The sequence below is a fragment of the Leguminivora glycinivorella genome, chromosome 9 (assembly GCF_023078275.1).
Source record: "Leguminivora glycinivorella isolate SPB_JAAS2020 chromosome 9, LegGlyc_1.1, whole genome shotgun sequence".
NCBI lineage: Eukaryota > Metazoa > Arthropoda > Insecta > Lepidoptera > Tortricidae > Leguminivora > Leguminivora glycinivorella.
Window position 1 is genome coordinate 22093147 of NC_062979.1, and position 20660 is coordinate 22113806.

General features: G+C 39.1%; 1 protein-coding gene across 1 annotated transcript; it reads left to right on the forward strand.

Annotated features, from left to right (window-relative positions):
* Window positions 1-335: 335 nt before the first annotated feature.
* On the forward strand, window positions 336-19446 carry LOC125229349. The gene is made up of 4 exons (XM_048134169.1): window positions 336-558; window positions 709-3615; window positions 4381-4767; window positions 19265-19446. Exons 1-4 carry the CDS (start codon window positions 336-338, stop codon window positions 19444-19446), a joined length of 3699 nt encoding a protein of 1232 aa, XP_047990126.1.
* The last annotated feature ends 1214 nt before the right edge of the window (window positions 19447-20660 follow it).

Below are 20660 nucleotides of genomic sequence, written 5' to 3' on the forward strand. Positions count from 1 at the left end.
ATGCCTTACAGGTCTTAATTTCGCGTTATGAAAATAAGCGAATTATTTCAACAAAACATTTCGATAATATTTTCGACTGTGAATCGGTAAATGAGAAAAATGTACAATTAAGTTTACGTAACTTAATGAATTGCTATCATGAAAACATAACGGCCTTGAAATCTTTAGGGCTGCCAGTTGACGACTGGAGTTTTGTACTTTTAAATATTTTGCTACGCAAAATTACACCTAATATTCGTAGACGTTTTGAATTATCATTAAAAACTTCAAATGACATTCCCAACGTGTCTGAATTACTCGATTTTCTCGATAAGGAGTTAGCGGCATCCGAAGTGATGACCGCGTCCGCGCGTACGTCGAGTACCTCCGCGGGGCCCGCGTCGCGCGCGGCGCCGGCGCCCTCGCTCGCGGCCGCTGGCGGAGCGGCCGGCTCGGCCCGCCCGGCGGCGGTGACGTCATCGCGCCATGCGATGGCGGGAAAACAAGCAATGTCGCTTGCTCGATCGCACTCTGACGTGCAATATAATGCGCCGCGAAATACTAATTCGTCGTTTGCGCGTAATTCACGTACTATGAGCGTACATGCTACTAGTGCAACGGGTTATTTAAATAAATTTAAATGCGTATATTGTAAGGATAATTCGCATCCTATATATAAATGTGAGAAGTTTAATTTGCTCACTTTAAATGAACGAAAACATTTCGTAGAACAAAATAAACTTTGTACCAATTGTTTATTTTCTGGCCATGAGCCTAATGATTGCAAGTCGCGCCATGCTTGCCGCGTTTGCGCTCAAAAGCACCACTCTTCATTACATGAAGACGTGCCTACTCCAAACGTCTTACTGACTACGGAGTCACCTTCTTCCCCTGAGTTACGCTCAGTAGCGGAAACCTCCACGCCCACTCCATTACATGGAGCTACGGGGCAACCTTCTGGTAAGAACTGTACGGTCTTACTCACGACTGCGCTTGTAAATTTACGACCCCTGAACCAGGGGCCTTACACGCCGCGGTCCGTTCGCGCCCTTGTGGATCAAGGAGCGCAGACCACGCTCATTTCTGAGTCGTGCGTCCAGCGTCTTGGCCTGCCACGGTACTCTGTGACTGGCACTACGCTCACCAGCATTGCTGGCGATGTTCATCCTCGTGGTTACGTGTTGTGCGAGGTTACGCCCCACAACAAACCCGAACCTAAACTTCAAATCGAAGCTTTTATTCTACCGAGCCTTACACGCTACACTGCTAATATTCCTCAATCAATTGGGAGTATCCAGAGGTTCGAACACCTCCAAAATCTTAATCTAGCGGACCCAGAACTGCGCTCAACGCGACCTGTTGAACTGATACTGGGTAATGATCATCTCGACAGCATACTGTTACGAGATAATATTATAGGTCCTCCGGGCACACCCGTAGCCATCAACACTGTTTTTGGTTATGTGATTGGTGGTAGAATTTCATATGACAGTATGAAATGCCTTAGTGTCAATTTGAGCACTTGTCAACTTGACACGAAACTGCAACGATTCTGGGAATTGGAATCCATACCAGAGTACCCACATCTTACGAAAGATGAGTTGCGCTGTGAGTCGATTTTCGTCGAAACTCACACACGAGATGAAAATGGGAAATATACAGTTTCCCTACCTTTCAAGGAAAACGCTCCGCCTTTGGGCGATTCTCGTGCTATAGCTCTCTCACGTTTAACTAAACTAGAGGCACGCCTGTCTCGCGACCCTGCCTTACGTGAGAACTATAATAAATGTATCCAAGAATATTTAGACTTGGGACATATGGAACCAGTCAGCGACTTAGCGAGTCCTGGCACTCCTCCCTACTACCTGCCTCATCATATTATCGTTAAGTCTTCTACTACTACGAAATATCGTATCGTTTACGATGCGTCATGCAAGACTACGTCTGGCCGTTCTCTAAACGATAATCTGCTCACTGGTCAGAAATTACATCAAGACATTTCTGACATTCTTCTGAGATATAGACTTCACAAAGTCGTTTTTACGGCTGATCTCAAAATGATGTATCGCTACATCGGTCTTTGTAAAGAACACCGAGACTTCCATCGGATTCTTTGGAGATTTTCTCCCCACGATCCTGTCAAGGAATATCGTATGTGCTCTGTCACATTCGGCGTTGCGTCCGCGCCTTTTCTGGCCTTACGCACACTTCGTCAATTAGCAATTGATGAAGCTGCTAACTTTCCACTTGCCTCGCAAGTACTTCTCAACGAAGTATTCGTTGATGACGTCGTTACTGGAGCTGATACGGTTGAAGATGCTCTCACTCTTCAGCATCAGCTGACCTCCATTTGTAAAGCAGGGACGTTCGAACTCCGCAAATGGACCAGTAATAGTTCCGAGTTTCTGTCGCATCTAAACGATGATGCTTCCAATCATGATGATGCTCTTATTTTGTCAGCACTTGACACTGACACTTCGGTCAAGGTCCTAGGGCTTAAATGGAACCCTAAATCTGATACTTTTACCTACCAAACGGATAAAGTAGCTAACGGCTCACGCAAATGTACGAAACGTATAATGTTAGCGGAAATCGCTAAGATTTACGATCCTCTCGGGTTTCTCAGTCCAGTGACTGTTTTCGTAAAGTATTTAATCCAACTTTTATGGGCATCAGGCTCAGGATGGGATGCTGTTCCTCCACAGAATATCAGCGACTTGTGGTTTCGGTTCATCGACGAACTGCCGTTATTACAAGACATCGCGTTACCTCGTCATGTGCTTCCCAGCACACATCAAGTGTCACTTCATGGCTTTTCAGACGCATCTGAAAAAGCATATGCTGCCTGCGTCTACATTCGTGTTGTCGATCCAAACGGTGCTATTAGCACACACCTACTCATAGGTAAAACTAAAGTTGCGCCTCTGAAACGCCTAACAATACCTCGATTAGAGCTATGCGGAGCTCATCTCTTATCAAAATTGATAAAAAAGGTCCTCACTGCTTACAGCAGTAGAATATCGTTCGACCAAGTCTACGCTTGGTCCGATTCCACTATAACTCTTGCCTGGCTGCGTTCGTCTCCAGACAAATGGCGGACATACGTGTCTAACCGCATAGCGGAGACAACAAGCAACGTGCCTGCCTCACAGTGGCACCACGTTCAGTCAGCAGATAACCCCGCAGACCCCGCGTCTCGTGGTGTTCTCCCATCTCAGTTGAACCATCAATTATGGTTTACGGGACCTGCTTGGCTCAGCAAAGATGAGTCTGAGTGGCCTAAGACTAACGTCATATGCCACACCGACGAAGAACGTCGTAAGCATGTTCTTCTCACTCAAATCAATGAACCTAATAGCTTAGAGTTCATTGAGCGATTCTCATCGCTTCCAAGGTTACTACGCGTCACTGCTTATGTATTACGATTCATAAACAAATGTCGTAAAAATGAGAATCCTACGACTAAACATGTAACTGTTCCTGAGACGAAACAAGCTCTCAGTCGAATAATATCACTTGTCCAAAGTGATTCCTTTCCTGAAGACATCTCTCGTCTCAAAGACGACGACCGATGTACCAAACGTCTTCAAAAACTGAAGCCTTTCTTGGACGATGCCGGACTCCTCAGGGTCGGCGGTAGAATAAATCGGGCTAATGTACCGTATGATGCCAAACATCAGATTCTGCTTCCTAAGAAACATCATTTTACAAATCTGCTTATAGATTTCTATCATAAAACACAGTTACATGTGGGACCTCAAACTTTGCAGTTTGCCCTCGCACAGACCTACTGGATCCTGTGTGCTCGCGATGCAGTACGTATGCGTACGCGACGCTGTATATCATGTATTCGCGCTCGACCTGTTGCGCCACAGCCGTCAATGGCTCAATTGCCTACTACTAGGGTTCGATCACTTCGTCCCTTCTTAAACACATCAGTTGATTTCGCGGGACACTTCTTCCTTAAATCAAGTAAACTTCGCAACGCGAAAATTTTCAAAGCATACGTGTGTGTATTCGTTTGCCAATCGACGAAGGCAACCCATTTGGAGCTAGTCCCTGATTTATCAACCGAATCCTTTCTAAACGCATTGCGTAGGTTCATATCCCGACGCGGGCATTGTAAAACTATTCGTTCCGATTGCGGACGGAACTTCGTAGGTTGTGACAGGTATCTGTCTGAACTCTATACGTTTCTACGAAACGAGTCCAATCAGACTACTATAAATAACCAGCTGACTAACATGCAAATCACCTGGCAATTTAACCGTCCGTATGCGTCGCACTTTGCCGGCCTCGTCGAACGAGCCGTAGGTAGTCTGAAACGACACTTACATCGTGTCATAGGCACACTGAAACTTACACAGGACGAATTTAACACTCTACTTTGTCAAATTGAAGCCGTCTTGAACTCAAGACCTCTGTGTCAACTTAGTAATGATCCCACTGATCCATTACCCCTTACTCCTGGACATTTCCTCATCGGGGAACCATTAACGTCTTTACCTGAATTTGACTTGTCTAACGACAATCCAAACCGCCTTGCGAGATGGCAGGTTATTCAACAAGCCGTTCAACATTTCTGGAAACGCTGGAGCGTAGAATATTTACACCAGCTACAACCAAGAGGTAAATGGTTCCACGACAATACTAACACATCCCTCCGAGAGGGTTCTGTAGTCGTGTTGATAGATAACACACTACCACCATTGCAATGGCGTCTCGCGCGCGTGCATCAATTGCATCCCGGCGCCGACGGTATTACCAGAGTCGTAACTGTACGCATCGGTAATACTCTTACTAAGCGACCTGTCGTTAAGGTCTGCCCTTTGCCTGTTGAATAGGCATTAATTAGGTAGAGCATTACATGTTTTAGCCCTAAGTTAGCATAGTTTTTTCTAGTTTTTAGATAAAATAACGCATTATTTTATGGTCGGCGGTATATGTTCCGTATTTTTTTGAGTACGCACAAGTATTACATTTTTTTTATGTCTTAATTTTAAATCGATTAAAACTTAGTCGAATAGCAGATTTCAAAACGGGACAAACCTAAAACAGAACGCTTTTATCAAAGCGAGCAACACTGAAGCTCGTGTTACCACACACACTTCTTTAAAAAAACCGACACCGCCGCTCGCTCGCTCCTCGGAAGCTTGAGCCTATAATTATTATAAAATACGTGCAGCCACGAATCACAAGGAGATTTCTACGTGCCACACAGCCTGTGGACATATGTCTAAAATATCGAAGGATTGGGGGCCCCCTGGAAGCTGGCATTCAGAACCACATCAGGTGAGTCCTATTATATTTGAAGTCTGCTAGATTTCTCACACAAGCCCTTATTCCTTAGAGCGTTCATCAATTTCGTGAAATAGCCATTGATAGATGGCGTTGGTGCTCGGTACGCGAGCCACCGGTAACGCAACACACAGGCAAGAATGATCTTTGAATTTAATTGCTAGTAACAATTCTTTTGGTTTCATGTGTTAACTTTTTTGTAAAGTTTACAAGAGATAAGAATATATTATTATTATATGGTACCTACTAATTGTAAGTAACTTAAAATAAACAGTTTCAAAGAGCTGAGCTGTGTGCATAAAATTACATGTGTTATTGGCCCGGCTAATGAGATCAAACATGGTCGAGTTACGATAAGTAGAATAGCAGTTCTGTTATTCATTTCCTGACTCGATCATGTGACCTTGGACATCATCGAGATCGACGCTGCTCATCAGCCCAAATGTAATAAGCCCAAACATAGTGGAGTTATTATGAGTAAAATAGCAGTTTTGTTGACCATATCCTGACTCCACCATGAAAACCAGAACCTCATCCTGGGGGCCGGTTTTTGAATCTCACATATGGGATTTGTCACTAAAATACCGGTTGAAAACAGTGAATTGCTTAGTATTTTCAGTGACAATTTTCTGAATTCGAACGCGTGAGACTCAAAAATCGGTCCCCTGGTCCCGAAATATAATAATAATTCAAACTCTCATCAGATTTCAAGTAAAATTTCTTGGATAAAATTGCATGTGTAAAAATCAGGCGGACCGTATGCCTGTTTGCCACCAACAGGATCAAGATTTGTTTAGTCGCAGTACCTATACAGCACTTCTCAGAACTATCTAGCTGCTTACGCTTACGAGAGCACGGTGTGCCGGACTATCGAACGTAGGTCCACTGTCTATGAGCGCTGTATATTTTATTCGAATTTTATGTGCTTTAAAATAGTACATTACGATACAAGTGCGTAAAAAGGAAGTTCGAAACGAGTGGCGATAAATTAAAACACGACCGAAGGGAGTGTTTTAAATCGACACGAGTTACGAATTTCCTTTTCGCACGTGTATCGTACGACGTTTTTCAGTACAGATGAGCCTCCGAAGTTTCGACCTGGCATATAATGAACCACTTCTCGCACTAGTGCGTAATAAAAACACCGTCTGTACTGAAAAATATCTATCGACACAAAGATATGTCTTATATGTATTTTTTTTTATATGGCAACAAGAAGTTCTGGTTTAGGATAATATTATTATTTAAGAGTTACAATAAATGCAGGAATCGCAGGAATTACAATGAACGCCCCTTAAAGAGTAGTTTAATTATATTTTTTTTGTATGGGTACCTTTCCTTGTTAGTATAAAAGCCGGAGTTATTAAAAATAAAATAAAAATAAGAATGAAGATTCTTACAGAAAGAAAAAAGTAAACAATCAAATAATAGAAAATAAAAGAAACAAAAATAAAACTGCAAAAGCACGCCTCAGCCGAGGTTCGAACTCACACCGCTGGCGCGGCGTCCAGACGTCGAAACCGCTAGGCTACGAGCCCGTTGTAATAACTAGTTAATTTTGTGATCCTATTCACCAAAGTCAAGTGCTAGTACATATATCGTAAGGTCATCGCACTAGTGTTTCATATTTTTAGTTCACACTTAAATTTTAATATTTTACGCAGACAATCTCGTATCACCGTGCACATAATCAGTCTGTTAATACAAGTTACAAAAGTTGTAATTTCCTTACTTTTTAGGCACATTACTCCTTTGGTCAACTTATGTTAATTTGAATATTTTGAATTTTTATTATAAGAAAATATAAAGAATGAAATGTGAGACTAGTAATCAATCGTTATTTCTCTAGTCCGACCTCTCTACGTATTGAATTTGCTTCTAAAAATCAAATAGCTTGATCGCGCGCCCATCGCCATCGCATCGCGTCGCATCGCCGTCGCGGGCCGTCGCGGGCCGTCGCTTACGCAAGACACTCCCATATGAACACAGCGGTTTGATCGCATCGCGTCGCATCGCGTCGCTTAACATTCGCATGTTCATCGCTAGTTCGTCGCGTCGCATCGCCGTCGCGTTCCGTCGCCCACCTAAGACAAGTCCATAGAGATAGAAGGTTTGATTTCGTCGCATCGCATCGCATCGCATCGCCGTCGCGGGTTCGTCGCTCACGCAAGACGCGGCGTTAGCTCTCGCCTCGGACGAGGCAAATTAGTTACCATTGGAGTTCAGACTGCATTTACGTTATTATTCGATACTGCGACCGACACGAACTAAAAGCAAAGTAAGAACGAGACTATTAGGTACCGGATCGGTAAGTAAGCTCAATTTATGCCGTCGCTTCCATCTAGGTGAGACACGTGATTAATTTGACTCAAAATTAAAAGACCATCATGCCTCAGAAACTCTGCTAAATGTACACAGACACTCGTTTATGGAGTAGGAGTTGCAACACAGGTGCACGGATCTGTACGTATTCGCTAAGTGCACGGAAGGTACAGCCCTCAATCCATTATTTTGTAGGTCTTAAATTTCATTGTTCCAAAATACTCGTACTTCCAATGATTGTCGCTGGTATTCATGTTTGACATTCCACATGATACACGGTAAGAAAATATATAGTATTTGTGACAACGCTATTTCTTCAAGAACGTTGCAAATAAAGGTACTGGTAGTACAGTCACCGGCTAAAATAAGTGATGATTTCTGTACATACCTTGTCGCTTTTAATCATTTGACAACTTCGTATGACATTTGAAACAATATTTCAATGTGACAAGGTACAGAAGTTCTTGTTTATGCCGGTGACTGTACCTCAGTTTTATTTCCTGACATACCGGAGTTGGGCCAAGTGTAGTATGAAGACAAAAAATTGTAATCAGCAATAAAAAAAATCTGTTGATGAAAAATCATGATTTCGCTGGACGCGATGATTAAATAACTCTTTAAGCGATGATAATGTAGTGTTATATAACTATTTTTAGCGATTTCCCCGTACTTTGAAGTTACGGTAAATATTTAAAGGGTTGATATTAAATCTTCGGTCTCAGGAATACTTTAATGGCTTATTGATGTTTCGATTTGTCTTTGATGATGTGAATTACTTGGGAAAGAGTTTTATAAGTACGGAAGTTAAATATTCGAATTTATTTTGTTTCATAAAATAATATTTTATATTTTACTTATTCATATTTGTGGCTACCGGAGTATTATGTTAGTCGGCAGGATTGTATGATCAGCCATATTTATTTATTTATTTATTTAAATTTTATTGCACAATACAAAAAAGTACAAATGGCGGACTTAATGCCAGGCCCAGATGGCATTCTCTACCAGTCAACCATGGGCTAAGCCGAAAGATCAAGTAGGTGCAGGGTCCTAGTATAGTTAGCGTGTAATGGAAAAGAAGCCATATATCCTGATGTTCTTGTGTTTGCTCATGAACATGATATGCCCGAAGAACCTGAGTATTCTCTCCAGACAAATAGTTGAGAGCCGCTTGGTGATATTCAGTTCTCGCAGTATTGACTCGTCTGTTCTAAAAGCAGTCCATGGAATCCTGAGCATCCGTCTCCAGCACTACATCTCAAAAGCATCGATCTTTTTGCTAAATAGGCAGTAAAATAATAGACAGATGAGATAGGTGAAGGAATGGTAAATGTTTTCTTCTTCATTCGGTCTAATACCTATTTTTTAACCTAATCCATACTAATATTATAAATGGGAAAGTGTGTGTGTCTGTTTATCCGTCTTTCACGGCAAAACGGCGCGACGAATTGACGTGATTTTTTAAGTAGACTTAGTTGAAGGGATGGAGAGTGACATAGGGCTACCTTTTGTCTCTTTCAAACCCCTACTTCCCTAAAATGGGGGGTGGAGGTTTTTATGGAGCATTCTGCAAATTTTTAACGAAAGCGAAGCCACGGGCAAAAGCTAGTCATCTATAAATCTAAAAAAATACCTTATGGCATTTGACAGTCAAACATCAAAACTACCGCCAAGCCTTGAACTCTGACCCCTAATTAACAAAAGCGGTACAGTCACGCCGAAAATTGCTCCAAATTGCTTAATAAACTCATAATTACAACAATTTTGTCAAACGTGTCAACTCACTCTAATAAAATATCCACTTGACCCAATCAAATCGAATTCTTTGACATAAACTCAAACAAAGTTACGACGTATCAATTCGAAACTTTTACAAAATAAAAAGACAGTAACTCACCACGATAAGCCTGTAACTTATTCTGTTTCATGTTTAAAATGGTACAATTTTCCTTATTTACGATATTCTGATAGGCAACGGGGTTTCGCCAGTTGTCGTCAACAATTTATTTTAATGACCACGGCGCCCGCGTTTGTGAAAAACTTTATTGCCCGATTTACACGAAGCCAGTTTATTAAAAGTAAGGTAAAATAATGCTCGACATGCTAATGCCCAATTGCCCATCGCCAATAGATGAGACCCTTCTGTCACAATGTTTGACAATGACTTAAGCTTTCGTAAGGGCCTGTCAAAAAATTTTCATTCATATATCAGTCGTAATACATACATGTCAAAGTATAATGAATATGCAACAGATCTGCTACTAAGCATACGAGAGATTAAAATTGAAAGTGGCATCTACTGAATAGTGTCGAACACTGGTACTTGTACTTTTACCTTAGCTGTAATAATCTGGCTATACTAGTGGTTAAAGTTTAAGTTGAAACTTTATCCAAAGCTAAGTAACTTAAACTAAATTAGTAACTTGTTTCAAAGTTTTGGTACAGGCTTTAGTAGAAATACATGCTTTACATCTTAATTAGTTCTGGATAGAAAGATTTTAAAATGTAAAATGTATTTTATAATTAAGTAATTAATCAGAAAGAGAAACAAGGTTTTAAAGACTTGACGAGACGCAGTAAGTTTTCATTTATGTTGTTCACATAATCTGCTGCGTAAATACGAAAATAATCAGGTTTAGATGTTAAAACTTAATGAAGTAAAATAACAAACTTATAATTTTTTTTATTATTATTTATTTATTAACTTAAGTGTATACAGCTTATACAAGTACAGTGTCCCACAAAACAGTTTCCACGATTTGACTGTGGGATCGTGCAGTCTCTACTCTCTTATAAAACAATCTATATCATTAAATACTTATGATAAACTATTTCTATACACAATTTATGAGGTAACTACGCAGCTTTTTACCAAATTTAACTTTGTTGGCTTCCTGTCTGGTGTCAGTGGGCAGGCTGTTGAGTATGTAGGGAAGTAATCTATACGAATGTCATTTCTGCGACGCGAAACGAAATCGAAACGTAGAAAGGTAGTCTGGCTCTGTCGCGCCAATACGCAAGAGCGACAGAGATAGATAGCTACGAAAGATATATTACCGTGAGCGTTTGGGGAGCGTTTGTCCATTCGGCAGTCGGCTACGCACACAGGAATCAGTATGTTTTTTTACGAATAAGTGTAAACAATAATAGGCATAAAATCACAAATTTAAAAGCATTTATTTTGCTTTGGATTTGGTACTACATGTACTTTTATTATACTTAAATGTATGTTAATTAATAACGGTTTCTTAATTCTAATGAACACAAGTTAAATTATAATCTATTGAAAATATTTCAACTTGTGCTGACTTAAAGTAGTCACACTACTATTATGTATATAAATTAAAACCGAAATAAATTACACATATGAAAGAAAAAGTGACCAAGTCCTCTGGTGCCTGAGGACTTGGTCACTTTTTCTTTCATATGTGTAATTTATTTCGGTTTTAACGGTTTCTTAGTAATTAAAGGAAGAAAAAATACACAAATAATTTGTTTACCTGCAAATTTTCGTTATATAAAAAACTTTTAATAATTTGTCACTAAATTAATTTTAATTATTTAACTGTCATCGTGAAACCCGGTCATTTTTGAAATTTTTAAACCTACCCTAACTATATTCAACGTTTAAAATATGTATTGAACTTTTCTCGTATAAACCAGTTATTATTAGGGTGAATCAACTTTTTCTTGCCTGTTATTGCCATGGTTACGGTCCCCTGAGTCACGCTGGTTTTATGCAAAATTATGCTACAGAAATTATGCAAGCATGCATGTAGTTCATGTTTGTAGGTGGCAAATTAAGGAAAGGACTTGCTAACACCAGAAAAATGAATGTTTGCATAGTTTAAGCAGCATAATTTTTCATAAAACCAGCGTGACTCAGGGGACCGTAACCATGGCAATAACAGGCAAGAAAAAGTTGATTCACCCATTATACGGTGCTTCAAAACTATTATTCAGGTAAGTAGTACATTTTTTTTTAAATATGAAACTGTCCTCGTGTAAACCGGTCATTACACGTTCGTGAACCGGCAATTTTTCACGCGGCGACGCGATAACGCGGTCAGGTGTTGGAATGATTTGTGACCCCTGACCGCTTCTTGACGTTTGACAAACAGAAGGAGGGTTTAGTACAGAAGTTATACATATCTGTTTTTAGTTTAAATAAGTCAGAAGAGGTTTGTTTCATTATTTTTTATCGTGGTTTCTAACAATTTATTTAATAACAGTTATTAGGTTTTCCTCAGGTGGTGGAATGATTTTTGATCCCTGACCTTGAGGTTTGACGGCCATAAAGAATTTTGGACGATTTTATGTTACTAACTTCATAATGTGAACTTTTGGTAAACAATGGTTTTAGTCGATTTTCTGGTCTCTGTACAATATTCAAACATTTCTAAAAATAAAATATATACTTATATTGACCGGGATATAGACCGTGATTACCTTTTAGATTTTTGTCGAGCTCCCGATATTTCGACGCAGTTGCATGCATCATGATCACGGAAAACTGACGAAGGCGGGTGGATGTTAAAGTTGTATAGACAGCGCGCGATCTACCCTCCTTCGCGCGCGTCAAAAAGGTAATCACGGTCTATATCCCGGTCAATATAAGTCTAATGAAAATAACCGTGAATCATTCAAAACTCTTATAAAATATATATGTAAAATATAGTGCTTTATGAAATGGTAAAATATGAGCAATATTTTTTAAAATCCAGAATATATCCAAGCCTGCCGAGCGACAGACGAATTGAGTTGGCAGCAACCGTCATACGAGATGACCTGTCATTATAGTGAAACAAAATTTGTAGCAAGCTTCGTCAAAAAACATCTCCAAACATATGTTTATTTATTTATTTAAACTTTACTGCACAACCAAAGGAACATGTACAAATGGTGGACTTAATTCCAAAAGGCATTCTCTACTAATCAACCATTGGTTATGTTGTGAAATTTCCAACTTTTTATTGACTACTTTACAAAATTCATAATTGCGAAAACACCGCACTAAACGACTGGTTCCTTGCCGCATAAAACCACCCAAAACACTTCACCAAACTAAAACACCGTAACAACACTAAAGCACCGTTCACACTTACTGCCTTTTACAACCTAAAACACTGTACTGCTTTTAATTGGGGCTAAAATTGTGATTAATGCGATCAGATAAAACGGCAAGGCACGAAAGAAAAAAGGGTTCGCGTTTGAACCCACACATTAACCTAATTCGTTTTAATCACCCAAATTAATCATTTGTAAGGACTTTTAAGTGAGTGGGCCCTAGGCTTATCCACAATGTGTATTTTAGGTGTAGACTTCATAGCGTAGACTCCTCATTATGAAAGTGGAAGGAATGGTGAACGCCAAAGCATTTCTCCATTTAGCTGCTTAGCTTAGCCAGTAAACAATACATATATGCCCATATTTTCTTTATTTATTTAAATATCTTTTTTCATATAAATTTTAGAAGCCTATCTAGGTACTTATTCTGAATGTTTGAATGGAGGTCACCAGCTATCATCGGGCACAAATCTTGGTTAGCGTATACAATTTTTTGACGTTTTCAGCGACTGGAATTGAGATCCTTCTAAGGCATATTCTATCAAATCAGTACGACACGAAGCCATTTATGTATCAGAACCTCTCTTTAACGCGGTAATTAGCTAGTTTTCTACTATTCAAATCAGCTTCTTTTTAAGAACTGTCAAAACGATTTGCTAATAAATGGAATTACAATGAAATTCTAAGGAGTGACGTCAAGGTAAATTCATTTACTTTGTATCTTTCTCTTTGCCTTATTAAATAGAAATTATGTTTAAACATAACTACTGTCTATATATTTATTCTAATTGAGTGGTTCTTTATTTCGTGCACTGCATAAAATACTTTAAGTATAGGAAACTAGCCCATTGTCCCATTTGCTCTACCCTATACTCTCTATGGAGTTATTCATCATTATCATCATCATTTCAGTCGTTAATCACACACTGCTGAGCATAGGCCTCCCTTAGTGTACGCCACTTATCCCAGTCCTGGGCCAATCTCATCGAGAAGTGTCCTGCAGTTTTTAGGGTTCCGTAGTCAACTAGGAACCCTTATAGTTTCGCCATGTCTGTCCGTCCGTCCGTCCGTCCGTCCGTCCGTCCGCGGATAATCTCAGTAACCGTAAGCACTAGAAAGCTGAAATTTGGTAAAAATATGTATATCAATCACGCCAACAAAGTGCAAAAATAAAAAATGGAAAAAAATGTTTTTTCAGGGTACCCCCCCTACATGTAAAGTGGGGGCTGATTTTTTTTTTCATTCCAACCCCAACGTGTGATATATTGTTGGATAGGTATTTAAAAATGAATAAGGGTTTACTAAGATCGTTTTTTGATAATATTAATATTTTCGGAAATAATCGATCCGAAAGAAAAAAAAGTGCGTCCCCCCTCTAACTTTTGAACCATATGTTTAAAAAATATGAAAAAAATCACAAAAGTAGAACTTTATGAAGACTTTCTAGGAAAATTATTTTGAACTTGATAGGTTCAGTAGTTTTTGAGAAAAATACGGAAAACTACGGAACCCTACACTGAGCGTGGCCCGACACGCTCTTGGCCGGTTTTTTTTTGAATGTCCACCCAACGAGCCAACGGATGCCAGACGCTTCTTATATTCGATAGCGAAAACCATTCGGTCAACATTTTGGTCCACCTGTCGTCTGCCTGGCAACATGGAGTTATTATTTAAATTATGATCGAAAAAGAATTTTCACGAAAATAGCAAGGCGCTGGTTGATAGGTAGTTTTTTTAAGGATGAAGCATTTGTCCATAAGTTGGTCTCTTTTACATATTTCTGTGGCGTCTATATTATTTTTGTACTCACATCTCTTAGGGTCTCGGCAAACATATCGACGCTGAATCGGCTTTCTCCGATCAAAAATCGCTAGTTACTATAAACATGCGTACGGATGCGTTCAGCGACGACGACGCGTAAGCGTCTTCATACTAACGGGCGTTTCCGTGTCGACAGGTTTGGAGCAACCCTTAGTTATCAGTGTCGTATACACTGAGCTAGTGATCTGTGATAAGTATAATCCATGTTGTGTATGTTAGCTGTTATTTATTCGCTGGCCTCGCGTCACGCGGAAAGTGAAAGCGTTAAGCGACACATAATTTTTCACACGCCTGGCGTCGAGTTTCAACGCTTCAGCGCTTCGTGGTAACACCGCGGGCTTGTAGTACCGCCGTGAAATAAATTGACGTAGCAATATAAAATTATTAAGTTTTGCATTAAAATTCAAATTTAAAATCTTTAATATCAAAACAACACAATATGTCAAAATACAAAATATCATAATACAATAAAGGAAAAAATCAAAATAATCATAGAAAACTAAATCAAAATGAATCATAAATATATTAATAACACAAGAAATTTAAAATTATTGGTTTATTTTACTATTTCATAATTGGTAATGAAATCGAAATACAAGCAGAATATAAAATGAAAGAGAATCGATGGAATCTGAAAATGCATGTTAATCAACTTATTCCTTTGCTAATCCGCGTTGCTTTGTCGCGTTGTTATATGCAGATTAGCAAAGGCATGTTCTAGATTTTGATTAAAATGAAAGTTAAGTTAGTTGAAAATAATTAAAAATCTTACTTAATTATCTGGTTGTATCTACTCGTAGCAACATGTATTCGTTAGCGTTTCAATAAACACGAAAATATAATATTATGACAATTTAGCAAAAAAATAATGTTAATCTACTCTACTGAATTTTAATCTTACACAAATTTTACAAAGTTTAACACTAATAATGGAACAAATTAACGGCAAACCCATTTCCACAGTCACGTTGGAATCCAAACAAACAAACAATTCGAATAATAACTCTCCATCGACGTAATTCATGGAATATGGTATTAAATAAAATATTTCACAAGTATATTCGTAAATATTTTAAACGACATTCCGACGTAACAAAGCTAGAAGTCACGAAAGGGAATAATGGTAGCTGTTCACTGGACGATTGGCTATAAATATGAATGACGGCGTACCTGCTTGTTAAAACTAACTTAAAAAAAATTAGATTTAGCAGGTTTAGGTTGATTCTTATTTTTATAAAACCTGACCTGAAACTTGCAGGATTGTGCCGATTGGAAGGCTAATTGTTGGATGAAAAGCAAAATTCACGAAGTAAGTTCAGAGCCATTGTGAACCGAAGAAGTATCAGAACGAGGCTGATATGTGCTTTCTTTTTTGTTAGTGGCCTTTTGTTATCACCCAACGAATGGCCTTATATTGGGTACTTGTCAAAAGACTCATTGCCTCTTATAAATGGGAAGTTACATAATTATGACGAGCGCAGACAGAAAGGTGTGGTTTTTCGGCGGTTCCGGGGCAATCTGCCAAATTCTACACCCGGGCAAACGACGCAACGGAGCCATGCTGTTACGTCATTGCCATTTGCCATTGATTGTAATGTGCTTTTTCTTTATGTTCTTATTTGACTTTTTTAATTTCAATTTCATGACGCCTTGGATTTATCTGTAACGACATTGAAATGTTTTTAAATAAAATAAATAAATGAAATAAAATTATAGTAGGTACAATGGCGGCTGTCATATGTTCAGAAAACGTAGCGAGAGCGTCACGAAAAATGTGTGTAAAAATTTTACCTAACGTACTTACTCGAACTAAAACTACGTTTAGGAAAATTTTGAAGCGCTGCTCACTTCTTCCATACCATTTCCTTGACTTTATTGTTATCAAGTTAATTATTATGAACTCATAGCAGATACAGGTAGTCTGCCCGTGAACAGCGCGCAGTGTGTCGCAGCGTGTACTGTCGCCTAGAACACAAAAAGCCGGCGGCCAGCGATATGCTAAGTGAACAACACGACGCCTATACCGTGCGCTGTACTTTGACAAAACAATCATTTGAAAAAAACTTGGTTCCTACCTAGGTAATAACGGAGTGCCTAACTAGCTTTAACTTCTATAATTAAAGGATATCTTAGGTAGTTGGACCAAGAGTCGTTTACAGAAGACGTCAATCTTGACACAGCGAAAAAGATCCGGCAGTTTTGACCACAAGTATCCGTAGGCTTGCCTCGCTGCTGGCTGCAGTCTACACTGCAATACTCGAGGCTCAAACTCGCTAAAAAAATGCTTATCAAATGAAAAGCTAAGAATCAAAAAGGCCCACTGATTATGTTGAACGGTACCAAAACGGCAGTTTTTTAGAGATCTATTGGCAATATAGTTATTAGGAGATCTATTCGCGAATTAGTCATTTCTAGATTTTGATTATATATCGTGGATTTCCACAAAATAACGCCTATTTCCATCGGTCCCTTAAGGTCCTCATTCACTTTGACAGATGATTTGAAGTTTTGAACTAAAAGCGACACCATGTATTTTAAAATTGAAAAGTTCCTTATCCCAAAAATGGCATTTCCCATAGGATAAGTAAACTGCAGCGAAGCAGGATCGACGTGATATTTTGCATAGATTAGGTTATGGGCGGGAAGTGACATAAGGTTTTATACGGGAAACTTGCAGGGGGTAAATGGGGGAAGGAAAATGCGCTATGAAGGAAGGAATATAAAAAAATAGTTTTGTTTAAAAAGTAAAACTTGAAAAGTTTTTTGTTGAAAGTTATGTTTATTAGTTTTGATTATTAAATATGTATATAAATTTTTGAGGCCACAATAAACAACTTTTACTACGGGACCAATGCTGAAATTGCGAAAAAAAATTTGGCAGTTCCATAGAAGAGCATTTCTTTTTTTTTTCGCCAATAAAAAAAAATTTAATGTTTTAGAGAATTTTAGGTCAATTGTACTCAGAATCACGAGTACTTTCTATCTTACTGGGAGACAAAAAATGTCCCACAATTTCCATACATTTTTGTTACCTTCCTCTTTTGTTACCCCATACAACATGTACGGAAAATGGTAACAAAATAAGAAAAAATCGTATGGGACAATTTTTTTTAACTACTAGGATTGAAAAAGCTAGTAATTCTAAGTAGAAATAGCATTTTTTTTTTTTTCAAAAATATCACATACATAAAAGTGGCAAAAAAAAAGAAATGCTCAGAAATAGTGGCAGAGTGGCATCATGACAGTCGAAATGTATTGAAACAGTCAAATTTTTTTTTGAGATTTCAGCATGGGTCCCATAATAAAAATTGTTCATTATGACTTCAAAAGTCACCAAGGAAAGTTAGAACGGTCCTAACGGTCCTTTTCATTTTACCGTGTATTATAATTACAATTATAATCACAATACAGTCATATTCACTAAAGCAAATCCAAAATTTATGTAAGATACTAAACTTTTTTGCCTAAATTATAAAACAAATGAGAGACGAAAACAAATGAAGTCGTATTATATTCAAACTTATAATCTAAAATCATAAACAATTGCAAAATTCTCACACGACCTCTTTTAACCCTTACGTGTACGATAAGGTAAAAGCTTTCCACCCTTTCTTCAAAGATATCAGGGTCTCTAGCCAAGCATACAATCGTTGACTCTCCACGGCCAACGATATGAAATTAAATAAAAATAAAATAAATATTGGGGGCATCAGCAAAGCTTGTACTACTTGTATACTTACATAGATAAATACATAGAAAACATTCATGACTCAGGAACTGTGATCTATGTTCATCATGCAAATAGGTAAATACCATTACCGGGAGGACCATCGGCTTAGCAAGCAGGGTTACTACCGACTAGGCCAAACCAAAGTATCTGCCAAATGGCTCTGTTGCGCCAATTCGGAATCTTCCGAAAAGGTTAGCTTGGAATAGGTGATTTAGAGCTAGGTTTATCTGTGTCGGAAGATTCCGAATTGGCGCAACAGAGCCATTTGACAGATACTTTGGTTTGGCCTAGTCGGTATTAACCCTGCTTGCTAAGCCGATGGTCCTCCCGGTAATAGTATTTACCTATTTGCATGATGAACATAGATCGCAGTTCCTGTATCTTGAATGTTTTCTATGTAAGTATGTATATCGTCGCTTAATCCCCATAGTGAGCGATAGAGAGGGATGGCTATGATAAGATATAGAGCGTTACCGATTGCAAGTTTGGCTAGAAGCCTTGGATGTGTATCATCGCACGCACGGTTTATGTTCCCGTAAACCTTTTTAGTATTTTTTTTCTTTCGCAAATGACTTTAGTGTGGTTATGCTTTTAAACCTGGTAGCACACTGGCAGTAGGATAAGATGCAAGAAAAACCTTGTTTGAGATTATTCAAAAATGGAAGCCGTCATTCAGTTTAAATTGATAGTACATTAAGCAAGAGTTCGATTTAGCCCAACAAATTCCGGAGCACGTTAACCTGATAACTTAGTAAATTAAATTTATACCAACAAATCCTTAAAATCTAGTCTAAATAGAAGATGATATAGTTGCACAGTTAAATATTTTCTCTTTTTCAAAGGTTATAAGTCGATTTTTATCGTTGGACTTTAGCTGCTCTTAAGGATCTTTAAAAGAACAGTAATACACGAACTAAATACAACGACTTCCTTGCAATATACCTACTCATTACCCACGTAGGTATATCTATGCCTGACTACACTTTTCAAATACAAGATATCATTGGACTTAGAATTGATATCACTTTTCATGACATCTACTTAAAGCCTCCGCCACACGGGCGCGTTTCGAGAGCGTCGGCGTCGCGTCAGCGGAGCGACACGCCGGCGTGACGCCCGCAGGCGGCCGGCGTCACGCCGGCAGGCGGCCGGCGTGTCGCCCGCCGGACGCTGGCGGGAAGCGCGCGATGCGCGCGCAATCCGCTCATGATCTGAGCGATAATTTTTAACCCCCGGCGCAAAAACGAAGGGGTGTTATAAGTTTGACGTGTCTGTGTGCATGTCTGTCTGTCTGTCTGTCTGTCTGGCTGTCTGGCTGTCTGTTTGTCTGTCTGTCTGTCTGTCTGTCTGTCTGTCTGTTACACTTTCCCGCTTAAACCACGCAACCGATTTTGATGAAATTTGGAACAGACAATCTTTAGACCCTGAGACAGAACATAGGCTAATTTTTATTTCGAAAAAAAGGGATGAAGGGGTTGAAAAACAGAGATAGGGATAGCGATAGGGATAGCGATAGCGATAGCGATAGCGATAGCGATAGGGATAGCGATAGCGATAGCGATAGCGATAGCGATAGCGATAGCGACAGCGACAGCAACAGCGACAGCGACAGCAATAGCGATAGCGATAGCGATAGCGATAGCGATAGCGATGCTATCGCTATCGCAATCGCAATCGCAGTCGAATTATATGTAGAGTCGAATTATATGTAGAGTCGAATTATATGTAGAGTCGAATTATATGTAGAGCCGAATTATATGTAGAGCCGAATTATATGTAGAGCCGAATTTATGTAGAGCCGAATTTATGTAGAGCCGAATTTATGTAGAGCCGAATTTATGTAGAGCCGAATTTTATGTAGAGAATGCGGTAGAAGCGGTACAGAAGCGTTTCCTTAGGGCCCTTCACTACAGACTCGAACGTACAACATTGTCTTATGCAAAGCTTCTGGATAGGTACAATATGAAGACGCTCGCAAGCAGACGTAACGCACAAGATGCTGCAGTGCTGTACAATATATGTACAGGGCATTATAACTGTGCGGAGCTATTAGAAGCTATTAGTTTTCGCGCTTCTAACCACAGGACACGAAACCAGTCCGTATTCGCGGTTCCAACGACTTCCACTAACGCTGGGGTGCGAGCTCCGCTTCGTAGGATGTGTGATAACTACAACAAACGCCTGGTCTCGGTTGACATTTTCAATAACACTAAAATACGATTTAAGCGTTTAGTAAGCTCATTATTATAGTTCTAAGCCTCCAAAATATTCAATAATATTGTGTAACTAACTTCTTAATTTGTTTCTTAATATTTTTCTGTTGGTAACAATCTATGTAGCTTTATAAGTTAAGTTCAAGTCTTAGTATAAGTTTGTTAATTAGTTCCGATCACAATGCTGTCCCTAAAACTACTGTCATACCTCCTAGTGGGAATTGTGTTAG